General features: G+C 35.1%; 1 protein-coding gene across 6 annotated transcripts in view; it reads right to left on the minus strand.

The window, feature by feature from the left end:
- Positions 1-14059, minus strand: part of ADAMTS6 (ADAM metallopeptidase with thrombospondin type 1 motif 6) — a 146500-nt gene that overhangs the window by 61665 nt on the left and 70776 nt on the right. For all 6 annotated transcript variants that reach the window (XM_032676257.1, XM_032676253.1, XM_032676254.1 and 3 more), the window contains one exon: positions 6808-6954. In XM_032676257.1, the coding sequence (XP_032532148.1) occupies positions 6808-6954 (147 nt within the window). The remainder of the gene's footprint in view (positions 1-6807; positions 6955-14059) is intronic.

The following is a 14059-nucleotide window of genomic DNA, read 5'->3' on the forward strand; positions in this document are numbered from 1 at the left end:
GAACCAAAAGGGTCCAAGGAGAATAATAGTTTTGGAGCACTCCATAAACAGAGATCTAATGGTTAGTCAGGCCTACAAAAGTGGAAAAAAGCCGTTTGTGTACATGTAAAAAAAGATAGGAAAAGAATGCCCAAATACCTTCAGATCACCAATTTTAGAAAATTTCTACTCACAATTACTTTTGTGCTTTGTGATTGTATCTGATACAGGAAGCATATACCAAGTCAAAAAATCTACAGGATATACCTGCAGAGCATTTACATTTCTGAACACAGGGTAGACAAATCTTTAGAATCTCAAATACAAATAAGATGATCTCAAACTGATCCTTACAGTCTTTTACTTCATAAGGTACTGCTAGTACTCAAAGACTTTAGCATTCTCCTAATTAGCAATCTCCTAATTTAGCATTCTCCTAATTCTCCTGATTTCATGACATTTTATGGGACAATAGTGGAACCTAATTATAAAATAGCTAAGCTTGATGTTATTTCATCTCAGTATTCCAGTGTAGTGTCTCCAGAGATCATTTTAAAACACTCTACAATATAATCTAAACATTTTTTGTATTTTAATATCACAGAATAGCAAATTATTCTTCTCTTTGGAAGGGTATCAAGGGTACTAGAACATTCTGTAGAAGTTTAAGATCTCAGACACGCTGTCACTGCTAAGTGCTCAACTAAATTAACAGCAACCAGGGATTAAATGTTTCTAAATCTTTACAGACTGAACAATGCAAAACCTCTGTACAAATATCACTGTTGTATCCAAGGTCAAAAAAGAGAAAAAGCAAGAACCACGGATGTAGATATCTCAGGGACTATGTTCCTATTGCAGTATCTATTCCCAAATATCTCAGCAACTTACACAGTACAATACAAATCCTTCAATGGTTGAACAAAATATACCAGAACACTGGCTCTGAAAACAGATTTTGAATGTTACAGAATAGCTTTATTCGTATAATTACATGGACTATAAAGAAAGCTACATTCAATGATGATAAATTAAATTAATTATAAATATTTGTGAATATCTGTTATAGCTAAACAATTAAATACATAAATATACTGACAGTATACGTTTTATCTAATTCTGATACCAAATTACACATATAATGAAAAGGCAATAGTAAAAATTATTAACAATAAACATAGAGCATTTTTACATATACATATTAATAAAAACATGAATTATTTACATGTAAGGCTCCTAACAGAATCCTTGCTGCGTATTTATGAGTAAAAACTGATTTTTAGAGAGCACCAGGATATATTTCTGTACAGGTTACAAAAGCTGCTTTACTTGACATTAACCAAAAAACTCTGCAGATTGCTCAAGACTACAGATAATCACATAAATATCTGCAGAATAAAGACATAAATAATAGAAATGTGATTTGGAGTGGTATGTTTAAAATTAAAGTGATCTTGAATATAATTATTAAATGAAAACATGCTTGTATGTTAGGGAAATTCAGATGCAACAATCATGTCCTGATAAGAATCTACTTCTTTCCAATCTTTTGTGCAAGGTTGACTCTACATCTTATTATTGCTGTTTCATAACAAAGACTCTCTAATTTTGCACCATCTTTTCATCACACTCAATTTTTCTTTTGCTGGTGGTAGTAATTTGCTATTTCTTTAATGTATACTTTTCTCCAAACTTTCTTGTATTCTCAAGCATTATTTTATTCACTGGAATAATTACCCAGCAGTCATATTAAGTCAAATCTATTGGTTCATCTATAAAAACCATGCCTCTACCAAAATCCGGTCTTAACAATTTGGGAGATACTAAGCTATAAAATACTGGACCAATCATTTATTTCATCCAACACTCTACAAATAGAATAGTTAATGAAAATCTGCTGATGATTCTGCCCTTCACAAGGGCCTAGATACAGAGTAATACTTCCAAAGTCAACACTCAAAACCACGCTGCCACCCCAGGATTACAGAAACACTTGGGTCTTCTTTTAACTAGGTAGCTTTTTAAGTAAAACACAAGTTTCAGAAATCTACAGCAAATGAGGAACACATTTTTTATTCAGTTACCTGCGAAGAAAAAAAAATCCTAGTATATTTTAAAGAAAAAAGAACCAAATTATAATCCAAAGTTTATCTATATAATACTGTAGATCTGTAGAGAAAGATATGAAATTTTTATGTGATTGATGTGATCTTTCAAAACTAGTTTTGGCTTATCCTTTTTTTTAGAAGTTACTTTACATTTCTGGAGTACCAGGGAACTGGCCAATGTGCCATAGATAGCATATGAGGCATATATAGATATATCCTATATGCATCCTGCATATCCACTTGTATGTTTAAGATTCTTGGTTAGATGATGTCTGCACCAGAACATTGAATACCTTTTTTTATATTGTCTGCATGGGCTTGCTTGGACCAAGGTAGTTTTTTTGGCTCCCTTCCAGACAGAGAAAGGTGTAGTCCAATATCTAAATCCTGCCGTAGGGCAATTGTAGAGACTCTCCAAGAATTTCCTGTGATAGATCGTACTCAAATAGTTTAAAGACTCTTGGTTACCCTCCATCTTCGAAAGACTTTGAAAGACAGAGTTGGCCATTTGGCTTCTTCTAACACCTTCTCCTATCTGATACTGACAAGATAAATGAACTATGATCCCAGAAATCACGTAGTTTTTGTTATAACAAAACACAGAAGTAACTGAACAAAGAATTGTAAGTAGAAAGTTCTCTTACCTACATCTAGGATCTGCATGGCTCCATAGGTATACTGTATAAATATATGCTGAATATAATGAAACTTGCAGGTTTTATATATATATATATAATACATATATATGCTGCATTGAATGAAATTTATATTAATTGGTATTCAGTCACAAAAAATAATTTTAGGGTTCGTTCATTTCTCTTATGAAGAGATATCAAGGGTTTCTACTCCTCTCACAGGAATCTCTGTTCTCTGACACTGCTCTCCAAGCATTCAATTCTCAGACAGTATTTCTTTAATTAGTTCCATACAATGTTAGTGAAATTTAAAACCATTGCAAAGTACTTATGAACAATTCAGTTGATAAACTGAATTAAGTCAATCTTTCATTCTACCTAAAAGCTTAACAGACAACAGCTATTATAAGCTTGACAGACAACAGCTATTATATGCTTCAAAGAATGTTTTCCCCAGGAAAAAAATATTTTCTTTGGCCATTTCAGCATCTGTGCTGACTGACCATCCTTGTTAAGAGTTTTGGTAGATCTATTAGCACTACATAGCTTTGCTTTGTCTTACTGTCATCCTTTGAGCCATATTATCCTCTATCCCGCAATCCTGCAAAATAATTTGATTTCCCAGCTAGTGCCTCACTGAACTGGTATCTTCCAAGTGATACTTAATGGTTACTCCTCAGTGCAAAACTGCTCTATCAGGTGGTGACCCAAGCTGGTAAACTAGTAAATCCACACTAACCTACCTTACCATATAATAGTGTGAACACATAATGACCTTCTATCAAAATTCATTCCAGTTGCATTAACGTGGTATCATGATGGCCCAGCCCAAACTTCTACTCAGATCCAAAGAGACAAATCAGGCACTGTTTTATGTCATACAGACTCACAGCCCCAGGTTTCTGCTTGGGTATCTGCATTTCACACCATCATGTTCTATCCTTCTTGTTAGACATAGCTAAATGAATCCTAAACCAGCCATACTAATTCACAACAGAAAAAAACGCCACTTATCTTACTTGTTCTAGTCTACTCGGTCCTGTGCCAGCTGTTTTGAGGATGAAGATGCTCTTCTAGAGGGAAAATTGAAAGAAAGGGTGCAGAGTCTAATCTCTCTGGAGACACAGATGACATCATCTATCATCTTGGGCTCTATAACCCTAAATCAGCATTTTCCTCACCTGTTGCTAAGTTACGAAGAAATATGAGGAAAAAATAAAGAATCATTTTTCCTGTCAGGATGCAGACTCTTCTGCTCTTATAAAAGCAGTCAAGGAAATGTTGCCACATGAAACTTGCTATTTTTCTTTGCTTCTTGCTAACTGTTCATTACCTGCAATTGAAATGTATCTGCTCCTAGAGCTGTTCTGCTTTACGGAAAGGTGTGAATTGGTAAAAAAAAGTGATCTTGGCTTCTGACAGTTGTCCCTGCAAGTACTTGCATAACTCTACCAGCTTCCTGCTGTCATTGAGATGGCACAAATGCTGGTGAGAAAAGCAGAAACTGGAGAAAAACCCTACCATTTTCACTATTCTACCTTATGAAACAACAAATCAAATACTTTAGGGGAAAAAAGTATCAATTCATTTATAGGATATTAGAACCACAGACAATAATAAGCATAAATGAGAAATCTGACATATTTAAAAATAGATTGTGGAATTAGTAGATGAAAGAAAAGTTATCTTTGACTCTTACTAACACAGTATCCTATACAACTGGAAAATCTATAATAATTACAACGTGTAAAATAATGTTTATCCAAGGTGGCTTTGGAAAAAAAAAATAACATCTACATTCCAGGTTACAAAAATACAGCTAAAATATTATAAAAGATAATTTATTACTGAATCCGCTATGTGTAGGGTTTTGTTTTACTCTAGCTCAAATATCACTTAGTATCTTCAGTAATGATTTTTTAATGAAATCCACAGATGGCAGTAATTCAAGTAGAATTGCAAACACTTGCCATGATAGAAAAGTATCTCAAAAAACCTGAAGAGATTAGAACTATGGGAAGAGATTCAACAGAGTACTCTTCTGGCTTTATGCTAATATAGTTGCAATTTCCCTGGCATCCCACAGATTTAAAAACGGAACTTAACCAGAAATCAAACCTAGGGAATGGAAAAGAAGAATGGAGATGCTAACAGTAAATAATAAAACAAATAAATAAATAATAAAACCCACAATTGAAACAAGAGACAAGATAAACATGTTTTTAACTGGTAGTATAAATTTGAAAGATTACTGCATTCATCAGTCTGAAATTTGAAACTGTGCAGGAACATTATGAACAAATGACGAGCTCTATTATATTTACAATGTAATACAATCCACAGAATATTACCACATTTCTTCTCTAAACCCATAAATACAAAATGACTCCTTAGCTATCTGCTGAATTATAACTTCATCAATAGACAGCTTATGGTCAGGACAATTACGAGATTGAAATGGAGTTTTTCAGAGGAGAGAAACAAATAGAAGTAAATGAAACATGAAGAAACAAACTCCCAAATGCTACAAGAAAATACCTGAACTGTAAGCTTACAATCAGAACTACGAAGCTGTGAAATAATCTCAAAAGAGATATGAAAACCATATTCTTTGTCATAGTTAAATGAAGCTTCAATGACATACTAAAAAGACTACTAGTGGAAACAGCATTGAATTAACATAAGTAATTTGTAAGTAACGTAAGTAATGATAAAATAAAACTACAACACATTTTTTAAATAATAGTAGTGTTAAATAAATACATATATACATACATATATCTCCTTAGAAAACCAAATGACATTGTGAGAAGCCTGTATCACACACACATACACAGAAGGAGGACTTAATGTGCTTTATTTTAGACACTAATCTTAAATGCATGAGTTCATAAAACCATGTGGGTGCACTGTTCAGTGGCATGATACAAAATGCCTTAACCTACTAGAGTAACTGATGAGAAGTTTTCTTCCCCTGAATAGCACCACCATTAAATGTCTGTCTCTGCTCACTAACTCTATGGTGAACTGAAGCACCTCTTCAGCCCAATTCAGTGATCCTTCACATTTGAACCAACCCAAAGGTATTGGTCTGGATGGTTCCCTCCAGATAAGATTCAGAATACAGCACCTTATTCTGAGGTTAGATCCCTGAAAGAGGAGGAGAAGCTCATTTTATTCTTAGTAGTCTCATGGTTAGAAACTTGACTGGTTTAAGTCCATCTCCTAAAATACAGTAAGTGCCAGAATTACTGAACAACCTTTATTTCTTAAAGGAATGATTGCACTGATGACACTGAACCTACCAACAAACTGCCATTTACCTCCAGTAAAGTCCACCTTCCAGCAGTTAAAAAAATCTGATATTAAACTGTTTTCAGTGAACTGATAGTTATGTATTTGTCTTCCACGATTTAAAACACACAGTCTTCATTATGCATCATCTATACCAATGTATACATTGATATGAGCACATTTTGGTGAATAACATATTTTGACTTTGGATTTTTTCACAGGGAAATTTCAGGTAGTAATCTACTTCTGGATAAAAATCACCAAGAAGTGGTAATAGAGGTTAGCACAATTTTAAGGTATTAGTATAAAGACCTATGCCATTCTCTCCTATAATCTCACCAATAGTATCAAAGAACACTGATAGATAAAAACCCAAAATACTGCATGAAAAACATGTTAAGAGTGAAATGTACAAGGAACAGGGTCATAACCTTCTTCCCTTCATTAGAATTCTTCACATTATGTATGTATGTAAAAAATATACTTCTCAACATTCATAGACAAATTCTGCCCATCTCTATTTCTCACCCTCAGATTAATGAAGTAATGAGGTATGATCAGCACTTCAAAATGTTTTGAGATGATTAAAAATGAGAACTGTTAAGGTGGGGAATTGAGCAAAAGAAGCTTTTGCCATTTCACAGAAATGTAATCTACAAAAAAAAGACTTTCTATAATTCTGTCTGTTCCTTCTAAAAATGTATACAATCACAACACATACTATATCTCTACAATTGATCCCAAAAAGTGTAAATTTTTTGAAAACTCATTTTTTTTGAGAGATTACTTACTCTAAAAAACTGGTGATGTAATCCCGACTGCAGGCTGACCAAGAGAAAGGATTGGTGTTTGCTGTAATATGAGCTGCCATTAGCTTTGCTGCTTCATGACCTTTGGTCCCACAGGAATTTCCAATCCCATCATGATTCATACCAAAACTGCTCAAAAGAGGAGGAGAAAAACAGCCCATTACTTTCCTACAGCATCAGACATCTCTTAAGACATAAAGTCACCTTTACTGAAATCATGCTTAGTATAGGAGAACTCTTAAGTGGAGAATCAGGATCAGTTAAGTTCTGTTTAGTTTATTCAGATCTCAGGATACAGCACAACTACATAACCTTTTCTTCCATAGACTTTTGAAAACATTATTTATCTTCTAAAGCTTTTAAAGAAAACATAACAGTAGTCTGGCAAGATACAAGACTTTAATATTACCCTGAGCTTCAATACAATGAGTAGTTTCACCTCTTCAGCTGATCATAATCACCTACAAGTGCAAGGTTGGTAACCAATCCTCCCAAATCCCATTAACTGCATGGATATAAGAAAAAGAATATCAGTGAATGATGGGTGTTTCCTAGAGGTTCAGGAAGGACTTCACCATCAAAAAAGCATTACTTTCTTGCCTATGGGATGTCTCCCTATGGAATATCTAGTCTGTAGCAATGATTGTATGTATCTGGTTCAGTTCATGATACCTCACAAACACAGAAAGCCATATCCATGGGAAAGCTCTGACTGGTGCTTCAAACGACAACATAATCAAATAAAGAATATCCCTTGCATATAAAAAATACAGCTTTAATTAACTCATCTAAGCAATGTATAGAATGCAATGGAATTTTCAGACCCATGTTAATTCTTATGATCAGTCTTTAGTATCTATATATATTACGGGAGGAAAGAGCTTAGATGTCCAATGTAGCAAACCAAACAAGTATTTTACAATGAAAAATGTGCTTTATTGACCTGTGCTCAATGGAAATAATTTCTTAGAATTTGGGGTACTTCAAACAGAAACATTTCCTTCTGAATTGCCTCTAGAGAATTTCTGAAAATAGAAAACCTTAATTTTTAATAAAGTCCATAAATTACTCCTTACGAAAATTTATTGGATCATGCAGACAATTTCTCATATCCATTTTTCCCTAGTTAGTGTATTCCATTTGTTAAAAAAATTACAAACTTCAACAGTCTGGGAAATACATTTTTATCTTTTGGGCATATAAATAAAAGAACAAACTTCATAGTTTAATAACTTTCCTTCTTCTACCAGTTCTCCCTATGCAAAAAATTATGTTGCTGACAGTGGCAGTGGTATGTTTGATAAAAAGCACGTCTGTGAATGGAAGCTGCAATTTCTGATGCATATAGAAACTCAACACCTTTACATGAGCCAGTGGTATTCTCATTTTTTATACATATTCATTCACCTAAATCATCTATCCCCTTCCAAGACTGCTTTTCTACTTGCCCCTTCTGAATTTAGGATGAAACTATCATTAGGTGCAGGTAGCTTTTTCTGATGTTTGTAGAGAGGTCTTACAATTACTGTCATCTCTTTCCAAAGACAGTGGTAGCATGCCACTATAGTCCAGTAATTTGCACTCCTATGGGCAGGACTGCAGATGGAAACACATTTGTGACAAAATTACCAGTTTTATTTCCATCAGAACATGCTAGTTATATTTGGCTATCATTACATTAAAACTGGGTCTTTTACAAAAGCATGTTTGCAACTGGATTGGCATGGAAAGACAGGGAACATAAAACACTCTTTATGGAGCCACTGTTATAATTTACCTACCTTTTTCAAACTCGCCAAACATACACAGACTGTATTTCTTTTACTGGCTTAAAAAGCGTATCTAAAACTACCAGTATAATTTTGTCTTTAAAAGAACAGCCAGATGAGTGAGGAGAGAGTGAAGTCTTCTCAGGTGGCACAGAAGTTATTCTGTGAAGTTACCTTTCCACCCACCATCTCAAGGAAAGATGTTTAAGTCAGCAGCTCCTGGTTTTTTTGCAAGAATTATGGCTCCTCATTTCCCAAGAGAGCACTTACTTGACATTTAAGAATGTCAAAGCAAAATTGCAAAGCAGCAAGACTATGAACTTTAAATTTATAACCGAAACTCATCTGCAAATTATCTGTAGTTTTTATACATCTTAGAAAAGGCAGCACATTCTACTAGTGCCTGTGCCTGTTTCATTTACTAACATCTGTAACTGAAGAATTTTTTTTTCCCTTGGCCATCTTATATTTGAAAAAATTATCTGAGAGAATTATTTGTAACACACATCCAGCTTAAGACCCAAGCTCAAAAATCACAGGGGAGATAAGTAGTGTCAGCTGCACTGAATAAAACAGCAACAGATAACCAGAGATCCTGGAGTATGAGAGGGAAGGATGTGAATGTAAACTTGTCTACCCCTTCTTTATCTTGCAAAAGAAAAACAATGCAGGTCCCTACAATTTCATTTGGTTACTGACTTGTTTGGTGGTTCTAAACTATGATGGTTATGGTTGCCAAAACATTTATTGCTGATATATATGAAATGGCAGCTGTTATTTTTGTGAGACAGCCAGAATGCTTCCATTCTTATTTATTATCCAGAGGCTTAGGATTCCAAGACGACAGATCCAAACCAATCTGAATGTATCTCCATACTCTGCATTGAGGTTTATTTTGTATATCATGTACTTTAATAGTATTGAAGTTACCTGAAATGTGCTGCTTAATTAAAAAGCTTCTTCTAAACCAATTATGTCTGCTATCCAACTGTAATACTAATTATCTACATATCATACCATTTCCTAGCTTTCTCAGGCTTTGGAGAATTCAGAAATGCACAGTTTCCTAATGTTTCATTTCTCTAAATAATACAGGGTATGTTAATTTTTTTGTCTCTTACAGATTCATGAGTTACATGAATTTGACCTCTTTTTTTTTAAAGCCGTGTCTTTTATTTTGCTCTGCCAATTGTTTAACAGCATAAAGAGAAATGTGTCAGAGACTGAGAACTGGGAATCAAGTGAGGCAGAAAGTTACAGGAACAGAAGCAAAAGAAATACTGTAAAATCGAGCATTTCATCTTCTTGTCCATTACCTGAAGCTGCTTTATAGCTCCAAAAACTACATATAAGTCTTTAAGAAAAAGAAACCTTTCTTTCTAAGAAGGTTAAACTTTAACCTTAAGGGGTTTTATGACACTAATTATCTGTATTAGGAGATAAACACACATGGTAAGAGCAAAATGAGCCATTTTCGAGTATCTTGACTGTAGTACAGTGTTAGAACTTCCTCTAGTGTCTCAGCATGTGAACAAACTGACCTAACATTTATGAAGAATGAAGGGCAGTGAAGGGTCATAAAGTGAACCACTGAAGAATACTTTCAAACTTTCTAACTGTAAATCTCTATTACAATCTACAGATGGAAGACATGTTTGAACAAGTATTCTTGTACTTGACAGAAGATCTAAAGAGTGTATCGTAATTTGCTTGGAGAAACTGACAGATACAACTTTTTCATAAACATTTTATTAATTTATTTTGGTGGTGTGTTGTACTTATTCTCAAAACTGTTAAAAACGTGTCACTTAAATCTCTATATGTATTTCATATAGCTTAGAATGTCTATTTACAGCCTACATTGAAAAACTAAGAAAACTTTCAGCTTCCCTGCATCTGTAAACATAGCCATGGCTTTAATATGCCTTTTCTTAGTGAAAGTAGAGCAAATACAAGGATGGAAGATAATGAAAACTATCATGTTTCAGCATAATTTTGTTTAACAAAATTGTGAACACAACATACTATTAAAGAATAATAGATTTTTTTCTCTAGAATGTCAGAGCTATGAACTACATAGAAAAAAACCACAATTTCTGTGTGGACATACAGGTTAATTTTATTAATTACTCTCGCGTCTACTAGTAGTGAAATATCTGACAATTGCTACAATGTTATGGTAAATTTCAGAGAATATACAATCAAGATTTTATGTTTTTTCAGTAAAAAAGGTCAGCACTTTTTCTTTACTTTTATTAAATATTTTCCCCATACCATGTCTTAACAGAGAATTTTCCTCTTTCTATGTAGCCCTCCATACATTTCTAGCCAATGTTACAAAAGTATTGGTTATAGCTTCTTAATAGTGTGTGAATTGCAACTCAAATGAGTTTCATTCTTACAAATGAAAGAAAAAATAATTTTAAAATATTGTATTGAAGAATCAATTTATTTTATTTTAGGATTTCAAACATTGATAGCATTTATTGAAACTAGCTAATATTGAATATTCCTCAAGGGAGGAATCATGGCTAATTAGTTACTTTACTTCCCATTTTCTTGTCTTAATATGGATTTTAACCTTAACTGCAGATTTCCTCCATTTGGATATCATTCTCTGGTTTGGAGCATCCTGTATCATTTGTTCTGAAGTAATGCAGAATTTTACACTTTGGCTTTGGTGAAACTTATTAGTTCCATAAAAACTTGGGAAACAAACTAATTCAATAATGTAGCTTTATAACAAACACACCTGTCATCAAATTAAACATAATTTCAGCATACTTCTATCCTGACATTTTTCCCACTTATTTTCTAGGTACCATTCTTCTCTGAGTTATGTCTGATGACCAAACAGCCCATCAAATACAATTTTTATATATGAGCATCATTTAGGATTAAATAACACATGGGGCTCTAAAAAGCACAGCAATTTCTAATTTACTAAAAAGAAAATGCAGCCTATTCAGAAATCTGAACTTTCTTAGGGGGAAATGAGAGACTTCTACAGGAATATTAGAAAAAAGTGGAGCACAAACTTTTCCTGTAGTACACTGTCATAGCTATCCAGCCTTCATGTCACAAGAGTAACATCAAGTAAGGCTTGTGTATTACACAGAACCACAGTACAGATGCGTCAGGTTTCTGTACTGCAGGTCAAAGCAGAAACTATTGGCTCCAACCAGAAAGCAAACTTCTAAGCTCAGATTTCCTCTGGAAATTCAAGATGTCTTCAAGGTTATGATAACCTTCCACTTCACCCCCATTTATTCTTTTTGTACATTAGTTAAGACCAGTGAAGTCTTACTACATTTGTTTTCCTTGATAAGAATGCTTTAATGTAATAAAAAATATTTTAGTATTGTAAATTTTAAACTTCAAATAATATTTCACAGTTATTTAGACACAGACCTTTTTCATATTTTAAATATAAACAGGTCACAAAATTGTTTTTTTGCCTTATGTTTATGACATTTCATTTTATATGCACATCATTAAAACTGAAGTTCCAATGAAAACTTTTTAATACCTGCAATATTAAGCAGGCATAAAACAATGTTCTTTTAACAAAAAAGACTGGGGCAGGGGATGGAGGGTGAGGGGGTGAGAAAGTAAGAAAATAACTGTGTACAGTTTTATGTGGCTTGTCCAGTCAAAAACTGGACACATTTTGGTTAGGGTTTTTTGGTTCGGTGTGGTTTGTTTTCTTTTGGTTTGTTTTGTTTTTTCAAATTAAAAAAGTTGGTTAAACTGTCCCTAAAAATTCAAGGCATTCTTCTCAGTCAATCCTAGGCACCTAGCAGGAATAAGTTTAACCGGTGTTCTGGTTGTTATTGATGTTTTCATACACTGTAGATTTAAGACAGTCTGTCAGACCTGCTATAGTTGAAGATGGAAGACATCATCATCATAGACAAAACAACGATAACAGCATCAGCTGGAGAGCTGACAGGAGGTGGTATTAGTACAATTCCTACAAGCTGTGTTTCAACTGTTTTTGAAAAAGCTATTATGACGTTTGGCGTATGTGTTCTTAATACCTCAGATTGAAGTACTGTACAAGTTGTACAAGAGTTGTACAAGAAATACATTCCTTGACACATCTCTAAGGGCTGCTGGGTCTGGGTCTTCTTCCAGAAAACTAAAACTCAGATCCTGATATGCAGCTGAGGTTTGAATGACTGTCGTGAGTTGACCCTGGCTGGATGCCAGGTGCCCACTCCTTCCTTCTTCAGCTGAACAGGACAGAGAAAATATGAGGAAAGGTCAAGACAGGGAGAGATCACTCACCAGTGACCATCACGTGCAAAATAGACTCAACTTGAATGAAACGGGCTTAATTTTATTACCAATCAAATCAGAGTAGAAGAATGAGAAATAAAAACTAAACCTTAAAACAGCTTTACTCCCCTTCTTCCCAGGCTCGAGGTTACTCCTAAATGAGGAATGGCCATTACAGTCAGTTTATCATGCATCACTGCTGATCCTTCCACCTTACACTCTTCCCCTGCTCCAGCATGGAATTCCACCCACGGGAGACAGTTCTCCATTAAATTCTCCAATATAAGTCCTTCCCATGGGCTGCAGTTCTTCATTAACTGCTCCAACGTGAGTTCCTTTCATGGAGTACAGTCCTTCATGCACAGCCTGCTACAGTGTGGGTCCCCCATGGGGTCACAAGTCCTGCCAGCAAACCAGCTCCAGTGCAGGCTCCTCTCTCCACAGGACCACAGGTCTTGGCAGGGGCCTGATCCAGCAAGGGCTTCCCATGGCATTACAGCCTCCCTTCAGGCAGTCACCTGTTCCAACATGGGGTCCCCTTCGTGGGCTGCAGGTGAATTTATCTGCTTCTCTGTGGACCTCCAAGGGCTGCAAGGGGACAGCCTGCCTTACCATGGGCTTCCCCACAGGCTGCAGGAGAAATCTCTACTCTGATGCTTGCAGCACCTCCTCCCCCTCCTTCTTCACTGACTTTGGTGTCTATGGGGTGGTTTCCCTCACATATTCTCACTCCACTCTTCTCGCTGTTGTTAGGCAGCTGTTTTTTTAATCCCTTTCTAAAAAAAAACCCAGAGGTGCTACCACCGTTGCTGATGGGCTTGGGCTTGGCCAGCAGCAGGTCTATATTTGAGCCAGCTGGTATTGGCTCTTTGAACACTGGGGAAGCTTCTTGCAGCTTCTCACAGAAGACACCCCTATAGCACCCCTGCTACCAAAACCTGGTTATGCAAACCCAATGAACTGATTAAACGTGAAGCTCATTGATCACTAAAGAATGAGGAAAAGACAAGCAGTTTATGAAAGATATTTTACTCCATCACTGAAGACAAACTTTCTCACATGGTAGGAGGGATATTCTCTTTGCATACAGGCTGAAAAGAGACTTTTTAAAAAGTGCTAGAATTGCAGGCACGTTTTAGCTGTATGAACTAAATCATCATCATGGTTAGGCTTCACAAAATCTG

This window comes from Chiroxiphia lanceolata, chromosome Z (genome assembly GCF_009829145.1).
Source record: "Chiroxiphia lanceolata isolate bChiLan1 chromosome Z, bChiLan1.pri, whole genome shotgun sequence".
NCBI lineage: Eukaryota > Metazoa > Chordata > Aves > Passeriformes > Pipridae > Chiroxiphia > Chiroxiphia lanceolata.